Source organism: Arachis duranensis, chromosome 9 (genome assembly GCF_000817695.3).
Source record: "Arachis duranensis cultivar V14167 chromosome 9, aradu.V14167.gnm2.J7QH, whole genome shotgun sequence".
In the NCBI taxonomy this organism is placed as follows: domain Eukaryota; kingdom Viridiplantae; phylum Streptophyta; class Magnoliopsida; order Fabales; family Fabaceae; genus Arachis; species Arachis duranensis.
This window is the reverse complement of record NC_029780.3, coordinates 39653426-39662995: the sequence shown is the minus strand read 5'-3', so window position 1 is coordinate 39662995 and position 9570 is coordinate 39653426. Positions and strand designations below refer to the sequence as shown.

The following is a 9570-nucleotide window of genomic DNA, read 5'->3' as shown; positions in this document are numbered from 1 at the left end:
TAGACATCTGGATTTAATCATCATACTCAAACAATTTTGTATTTCTCTCATTTAATATAACAAACTTTGTACATCTTTCATTTCCATCTAAGAACTTCATCGATCTCCTCTTCTGCATTTTTGCAGCTTCATCCTCAGATTCTTTAAGTTGAGTAGTCTTCTTCACCAATAAATAATAAAATAAATCAAAATAAATATTATAAATTAAATGACTAGACATACAAAATATATAGAGACAAATAAGAGGAAGCAATCAAAATTTTTATGCGGATCCTTTGCAATTTCAACTAATGTGAACTCCAAGTTTGGATTTTTGCACTCGAAATTTGACTAAACTTTTACACTTTAATGAATTAGTACATGCATCAAAACTAGATTTGTGTGACATTAATCCATAATTGATCATAATTCATTTTCTGGAATAGATTAGTACTACTATAATAGTCAAAAGATATCTGTCATCACTGTTGAAATTTGGAAAATATGCATGTCAATTATACAGAAAGAAGTCCCAATAATATTATTTGAATTGCAAACTTATTTTGACCTATTAATGTTTGTAATAAGAAATTTACATATTTATGCATATATATTAGATATAAGTGACAAACTTATTTTGACCTATGCATATATATTTGACAAACACAAAATCGTTAGACAATTAATAGAAAAATATTCTTTTCTTTCTTTAGAATCTGGAGCTAAAAATTCAACCTCCAAAAGTTTCATATTCCTGAAGCTATGTAAAATCACTTGCTAAAAATGTAGCGTATATTACTTAAACTTCAAGAAAGTTATCCCCTAAAGCCATCACACTATACATATAATCTAAACTACATATATGTGTTGCTGCATTTGGTGACACTAAATAAGATTTAACCATTAAGTTCCACAATCTACAAAAGTTGAGAGAGAGTACAATACAGTCATTTAATAATAATGTAGAGTAAGATGGCTCAAAGCTGTAAACACATCAATAATAACTGTTGGCAACTCTTGTTAAAACCACCAATTCTCAAATCCTGGAATCCCAAACAGTTGAACACAGAAAAATCACAAATATTAAGTATTCTTTCAATGAAAGAGCATCGACATATAAGTGTTTCAGTTAAAGGGTGTATTTCTATATCAACTTTGCACAAATTATGATAGAGCCGAGAATCCCATCTTTATATCCAAGCCACCATGTAGCTAATGTCATTGTCAGCTTACTATACTCAGATATCCACAATAATAACCAAAATGAATATTGACAAACAACAAAATTTACTTCATAAGAAAAAGAAGAGGAGAAAAACCTGTTAGAAAATTTGGTTTATCTCGGCGTCAATTTCTGGACCATCTAATCGTTCAGCGAAAGCACTTGTTACCTAAAATACCAAAATAAGAAAGTAAGCAAGTTGATAAGGCTGGACATTTTATGAAAAGGAACGAGAAGGAAAACAATTTAACTAAACCAATAGCTAGTTAAGACTCACTGGTGTAGAGTCAGGACCAGTGAAATTTCCATTCTTAGAGACAAAAAATTCTCAAGGACCTATTTGTCCTTCGAACTTTATTTGTAAAATGACGTCAAGGACTTATTTGTCCTTCAAACTTTTTTCCCCTTCCAACGTGGCACCGTAACGGACACTTAGACACCGTTTCAGCCACGTCAGCCAGTTCCGTTAGGTGTATGAGAGGCAAATAGACGGAAGGACTAAATTGTCCTTTGTTTGTTAAAGTCAGAGACTTTTTTGTATTTAAATTTTGTCAGGATGTATTTGTCAAAAGTTTAAAAAGTTAAGGACTTATTTGTTTTTTTTCCATATTTTAAATGATGGTGAATGATTTTGTATAAAAAATGAATTTGTTCTCGATTTAAAATGTGTGGATCTATATATATTTTTTTTCTAAGAAAAATATGATTTTATATTGAAATAAGAGAGTAGAGAGTCTAGTGACCATAGACATAGCAGAATCCATGATCAAACAAATCCCAAAACTTTGAACCACCCCCCATGCCATTATTTCCATTTTTCTATGTTTTTGGCTTTCCTGACTCCCACGAGGCACACGATTCCTTAACCTTAACATGTCACCATTCCCATAGCCCCCGCATTAATCGATCAATCTTCCTTCTGTGCAATTCCCAATTCCATTCTCATATAATCCCTAATTAGGGTTTTTCCTTCCACCCCCAATTTCCCTTTCCCCACACTTCCCTCGCAAGGGGAGAAAAATGCCGCAGTCGGTAGTGTCAGCATCTGCAGCAAATTATTCTTCTTCTTCATCATCTTCTGAAATTCCAGTACTTTCTGGAAGGTTCCACGATTGGGTTTTCGAGTGCCACGGGTTCTGGCACAACGCGGTGCTGATAATCGCGTCGTTCTTGTTCGTTCTGTACTTGGCACTTCAATCTAGAAACAGCTTCCGGAAGCTCTCACATGGCCGCTCTCACATCATCATCTCCTATTACTTCTCCCTTTGGCTCGTTAGCTTGCTCAACCTTGCTTGGTCAACTTTTCAGGTCGCTCACATTATGAGTCTTTCATATTCGTTTGTTTGTTATTGAAATTAATTTTGATGCATCAACCCCTTGTCTACTTGTGTTTAATTTTTTTACTTGTACAGTAATTGGCTTAAAAGGTAACTACTGATTAGTGTATACTGAAAGACTCTTTTGACTTGCATTTATATTAAAATTTCAACTTTTTTTTATCAGCGCATTATATTTTCAAGTGGTGTTTCATGTTAAGTTTTGTATATTGGAAAAAAAATAGTAAAGAGCTTTTGGAAACGTTTTTGTTGAGCTCCGGTGGATTGCAGACATTGGTGGTGATGACCAGAAAAAATGGTTTACTGTTATTGTCTAATGCTAAGGAGATTTTGAATGAGCCGTTCAAAAGAGATTTAAGCATAGATGGGCTGAGTGCAGATCTGATTCATGACCAAGGCTTTGTTGTTGTATTGTATTGTTTTCTAATGCTATTTGATGTTTGCTTTTGAAGTTTTAATTCTTTTCAGCAATAGGTGTTTAAGGAATATTTTGATTGTAAGGTGTTTAAATGTATAAGCTAAGTGAAATCAGGCAAAGATTTATGGCACTGGAGGTTACATGTTAGTGTCTGAAAGGTAAAATTGTTTTAATTCTATGTTGAGGTACAGGTATGGGAGTGTTCTCCTGGAAAAGAGCTGGCATGGAACTTGTTATCCTTGTTCACTAAATCAGGAATGCTGTTTCTTGAAGTGAGCCTGCTTGCCTTCTTATTTGAAGGGAATAATGCCACTGGCTTAGAACCATTGACAAGGACTTTTGGTATTTCGGGAATTGTTGTTGGATTTGATATATTGTTGAAGGTAACTTTTTCTCTGCTAGAAGCCTGCTTCTACTTGTGGTTGTGTATGAATCAATTGTTGGATCTTTTTCCTTTTTGTTAGGCTATATATCTGTTTGCATTTGGGATCCCTTTGTTCATTGACACCAATGACAGTAATCACCACACGAAGTGGAACTTGTGGGTCATCCATAAGCTGGTGCTAACTGTTATTTATGGCTTCATATTGTTCATGTATCACTCCAAGTGGAGAGAGAGGTTACCTGGTGAGTTTAATAATTGTCTGCATTGTTACATCATGTGCATAATTAGTCTTATGATTGTGTTTGCTTAGCTTCATTTCCTTTGTTTTTCATTGCAGCAAGACCTGCGTTTTACAAGTATGTTACCATCATGTTCATCATGAATGCACTTGCACTGTTTGCTTGTGGCCTTAGTGGAAATGGCACTGCTTTTGGTTTCTGGTAAGATTTTACTACATAGCTTTGAAGATTGAAAAATTCTTGGATGGGCAAAAAATTGTAATATAACTCGTCTATATCTGTACTCACAAGATGGTTAATGAAACTGATGCTGTGTTAACTTTTGTTTGCAGGTTGTACCATGTCACAGTTGTTTGTTACCATGCCTTTTATCTTCCACTTCTGTATATAACATTTCTGGCAGACTTCTTCCAGGTTATAGTGCCATCATACCATATATATATATATATATGGCAAATTCTAGTACGAAGATGTTTCAATAGCTATGGTAGCTATACAAATGTTGCTAAAATTAAAGTTACACTTTTTTTACATTTGGGTAACACTTTTTCTTTTATTTTTTAGATTAAAAACCATTGTTAAATAGTAAAAAAAATTACTTTAATTTTGGTAACACTTTTTGAGACACCGCAGTGGCCATAGCCATCATAAGCACTGTAGTTGCCACTATGGAAGTTACTTAATTTGTTGATGTAACCAGCGTTCTTATTGTGTGTTTTGATTACAGGAGGAAGATTTGCACTTGGAAAATGTTTATTACTCTGAAATGAAAGATGCTGGTTTCTTTGAAACCGATTGGGAGTGAGGTGCTATCATTTGTTCAAATCAGATTAATATGGCCTCAAATGTACTAATTGCAGCTCATCCTTCCCGTTCTCGAAATGTATTGTAAATATGTTAGTTGGTTGCATTATGTATAATAAAGAAATTGTTGTTATACGTTATTTACCAGAATGTGAGAAAAGTAATTAGTCCGAGGGTACTGTTTGCGAACGTACCCAGTTAGTGTAAAATTAGCGTGTTCTATTATACGTTATTTTCAACAAGAATTGTACTTTTCATTGTGCACAAGCTACCAGTTCATAATGGAACACAGTATCTGATATTCCAAACTATATAGCTTGAATAGGACAATGTCACCAACTTAAGACTTCCGAATAATGGAATAAATATGGGGTATTAATGTATAGGATGTTATTTTTTAAATATCAATTTTTTCTAAAGTGAGAAAATTAGTAAAATGATAAAGCGAGGAATTAATTTTTAAGTTAAGATAGTGTGACTGAAATATAATATAAATTATAAATTATTATTTTATTAATTTTTTAATTAATCTTTTTTCATATACTAATATCTATGCTTAGTTGTTTACAATACAGGTAATTAGTTCTCGTTCTGGTGAAGTAACTCGGTGCTTTGTTCCTTGGTTCGAATTTATAGCTCAAATTATATTTAGAGTGACATCTAAATTGTTCCATAATTTTTATATTTTGCATTGGATAAATTAGATTTTATTTTTAAAAAAATTGACCAATTAGTACTTGGTTTTCTAGAATATTAGACAAATAGGTAGGAAAATAAGAAGGAAGATGATGATGGTGGAATAAGAAGAAAACAAAAAGGAGAGAAAAAGATCATTGAAAAAAGACACCATGGAAAAAAGAAGGAATAGGAAGGAAGTAAGATGAGAGAAAAAAAAAAGAATGGTTGAACAATGGAAAAAAATGGATGTCACTATTTTTTTGGGACTTCTGATAATTTAGTTATTATTTACTTGGTCATTGTTTTGTCGATTTGTAGCAAATTGATGGTGGTTTGATTCTAATGGTCTGGAAGCAAAACCAACTCCTTTGTGCGAGTATCAATTTTCTAGAAGTACATCAAAGTGTCTTCGATTAGACAAGTTTTGACAATAAAAAAATAAAATAAATTTGTAAAATTGATAAGTGCAGTTCGTAAATTAAAGTTCTTAAATAAAAACTAAATAAATTATGAAAAGGAAGATTTGCTTGAAAATTAAAAGAAAAGCAATAACGATTTTAAATTAAATTGAAAGACTAATCAAACAGAATAAAGTGCAGAAAGGTAAAATAGACAAAGGAAGTAAAGAACATTTGAAGAATAAACGTAATTGAAACGTTAAGTTTTACAGAAAAGAAAATAAATTGAAGAAGAAAGTGGAAGGAACCCTATAGAAAGTGTAACTCGATTGCAAACTCAAGGAATCGCTGAGATGTGAGAATGCTTAGAGTGTTTTTTCTGAGTGAAAGTTCCAACCCTTATTCCCTAACACTTCACAGTATTTATATGCTATTTTACATAACGGTTAATTAAATTACAATTAATTACAATTAAATAAGAAATTATGAATTTTGAAATACAATCACTCTTGGTAACTGTTCCCACTGCGTGATTGTAGATATTCCCCATGTTTTCCTTATGTAATAAAAGCTACTAACCTTCCCGCTTTCACTTCTATTCAACCAACTTTCGAAGACTTTGCTCGATTCTTTAAATCGATTTCCTTACTCGATTTAACCTTAATCGATTCAACATCATAATCGAAACCTAAATCGACGTTGACTACTCTCAAACTCATACCTATGTACGTGTCTTCTCGAGAAATCAAACTTAATTCACATCGATCTGACAACTCTCTTCGGTAGAAAATATTTTCAACCAACAAATTGCCCCCTTGAATTGATATGATTGCTTTTGATATCATTATCGAAAAATAGAGTATTTAATCCAAAGAAACGTCAGTTCCCAAATCAATAATAATTAACATTAAATCTTCCCTTATGATTTATCCACTCGACACGTTTTCCGAGACTTGCGCTTTCTCTCTCCGTCACTTCATCTTCTTCACGAAGTTACTTCTCTTCACATTCCTTCTTCAGTAACGGCTTCAGATTTCTTCACAAAATCTTCAATCTTTTATTCCTCTTGAAAATGGCTAGTTCTTCTTCTCAGACTACCACTCAAGATAAAGGAAAAGGTCACGAAATTGTACCATCATCTCCACAAGCTCTTTGCATTCTCAACCAAGTAAATGATGAAGTCATCGACGATCCTCATTTACCATCCAAAGACTCTAGAATCCTAATTACTTTCACCATTGGAGCCGAGACGCATTGTTCTCTTGGACCAATTGAATCTCTGGAAAAGGCAAACAAAAAACTCTCTTTCTTCCCAAGTGCCAAAGGGGAAGATTTGTTAATAAATCAATCCTTCAATATTTCTCATTTTATTAATAAAAAAACTTTCAGGAATAATCCAAAGATTAGTCCTAGGGGCTACGATTTCATAGCTTGGTATTGGCGTCTTGAGCCCACCAAAAACGCTGATTGGAAATCTTCAGGAATCCATGAATTACTAAGGCTCTCCCACTTTTCACTAACCACTCACCCTTGGATGATTGGGGCCGTGACCTGTTTCTGGAACAGAACAACTAACAACTTCCACCTTCCATGTGGAATGATTGGAATTTCGCTTCTGGATGTGGCTGCTATTACAGGGCTTCTGATCAATTCCCCAGACTGCACTCCTGACATGCAATCAAAGCGTCAATACAACGTGGTCATGACCAACCCTTACAGTGACTTCATTGCCCACAACATGGGTGCATAAGGTACAAAAATCACCGATAATGAACATGTTGCCTTCCTATTTTATTGGTTGAATGCCATCTTGTTCTGCTCTCGAAGTTTCCAAATGTCGAGAATTTATCTTCCTCTAGCCACTCTTCTTTACGAAGGGAAAGCCTTCAATTTGGCCAAGCTTTTCTTAGCGCACATTTTTGAAGAATTTGGTCAATTTGTTTGTGACCTCCGAGATAACAAAATCATCAGTGCAGGAGGCCCTTTATGGCTTCTCCAACTATGGCTTAATGCCATTTTTGAAAATTTTATGACAAAACCTGGAAGTGGTAACACTGACAAGCAATACATTGAAGGTTTTCGATTGACTGAGTTCAAGCAAAATTTTTCTGACACCGATTTAGATGAAGATAGATTTTGGGTTGTTTTCTCCCTTTTCCATTCTTGTAAAGATTTTGACAATGACCAACTCAATTTCACTCCTTTCTTGCGTCGCAACCGTGGTCCTGTTTGGTTGGACCGTTTACTCTTTCCTGATACCAATGAAGAAAATGATCTTGCAAATCGAAGTTGGACAAACATGCTGGCTCTACAAGTAATACCAACAGGGTTACCTTTACACAAAAAGGAGAAATTCAAAATCACCCTGTATGCTCCAAATATGACAGCTAGACAATTTGGACTTTCTCAAGCCATACCAACGCCACAACCTCGAAATGATGAACCTTTCTGTCACTTTGCTTTAACCATCCAAGAAGACTTTGATTCTTGCCTCTTAAAGAATCAGCAGCGTAGGGGCCACTTCAATTTCATGGTGTACGATCGCAGTTTCTACATCACCAAATCCTATTTCGAATGGTGGGCTACTTATTATTCCAGGTACACTCGTACCTTGGAGGAAATTAAACAAACTGCAATTCATACCATCCCTGTTGCTGAGGGTTCTCCGAAAAGGACTCAAAAAAGAAAAACTGAAGTTTTTCGACCACCACCATCTAAGAGTAGAAAAACTCCTACCAGAACTTCTTGAAAGGTAATTTTGTAATTCCTCTCTTTAACTTAAAAATCCTTATAAGTTATATATTCTTATCTAAACTCAATTCTGAATCTCTTATCAGTTAGTATTACTAACATCGAGTAAGAGCGCTGATGAAAGTGAACCAACCAATAAAAATGCTATTATTGTCTCCTCTCCATCAGAAGGTGCAGTCGATTCTGATCCTGGTTCTCAACTAGTACTAAGATCCAGGCTTTCTCAGGTAACACTATTACCTCTACACACATAATACAATATTTTTAATTTAAAATAAATTTCAAACTTGAAATTGTGTACCTTCTATACTAGCCTGTCATTGTCACCCATTCGACATCAACTGCTGGGATTCTTGACCAATCAATTCTGCCACAACAACATGGTCAAGAACAATCTACATCACATGACTCCATTCAATTCACAAGACCCACTCAAACAATTCCAGCTACTTTCCCACCTATTTCTCATACAACACAGGTGATTGATTCAACAACAAATCCTTTGCAACATTCTCCAGAAGAAACCCACAGACTCGAATCAACTTCACCAAACGATCGAGTTGTCTTTTCTGAGGAGAACCAAGCAGTTCCAGATTCTGATTCTGCTTCTAAAGCTGGTGATACTACCAATTCAGATTCCTCTCGATCTACAGTTATAGAAACTCCTCCAGATTTGTAACCTGATCCTTCACTCCAAACTCCTCCAAGACCAAAACCAGGGACATCAAATGTTCCTATCACTCCAACTAACGCTACTTTGGAAGATTTAACTTCTGTTTTAAATAAAATCATCCAAGAAAACAAAGTACCAGTGCCTGTACCAACAATTTCGAAACCTGTTACATCAAAACCTTTGATCGAATTAGATCCTAACACTTGGGAACAACTTCGATCACTCATCAAGCTCTTGGATCATCCACCTACCACCTGGGTTAATGATCCGATTCTCAACCAACTCTTGGCCGACATTTTGAAATCCTCTTTTGAATTCCCAACCAATACTCCATACTCTACTTCGATTCAAGAATTCAAACCACTTTTGAATGAGAACATTGCATCTTAGTTTCAACTTCAAGAAACTGAAAATGAAGAAGCTGTAGCCCAATTAAAAATAGACAATATTCTTGTAACTGCTCAACCCATTCAAGCTTCTCGTGAAGAATTTGATCTGAGGATTTCTCATGATATCTATGTCCAAGCTTTCCATGATCAAGAAGAAGCAAGACTTGAAACAGAATTGGCCCAAATTCAGAAACAACTTGCCACCATTCACCAAAATCGAGCCACTATAGCCAAACATCTTGCTGCAGCCCAACAAGAACAACATATTCTTATCCAGAAACTTGTCTCACTCGATAC

At 34.8% G+C, this 9570-nt stretch overlaps 1 protein-coding gene across 1 annotated transcript; it reads left to right on the top strand.

Annotated features, from left to right (window-relative positions):
- The first annotated feature begins 1933 nt into the window (after positions 1 to 1933).
- On the top strand, positions 1934 to 4651 carry LOC107465499 (protein CANDIDATE G-PROTEIN COUPLED RECEPTOR 2). The gene is made up of 6 exons (XM_016084477.3): positions 1934 to 2509; positions 3148 to 3339; positions 3421 to 3583; positions 3679 to 3781; positions 3913 to 3994; positions 4308 to 4651. The coding sequence occupies exons 1-6, from the start codon at positions 2222 to 2224 to the stop codon at positions 4383 to 4385; spliced, it is 906 nt and encodes a 301-aa protein (XP_015939963.1). The 5' UTR covers positions 1934 to 2221; the 3' UTR covers positions 4386 to 4651.
- Positions 4652 to 9570: the final 4919 nt, after the last annotated feature.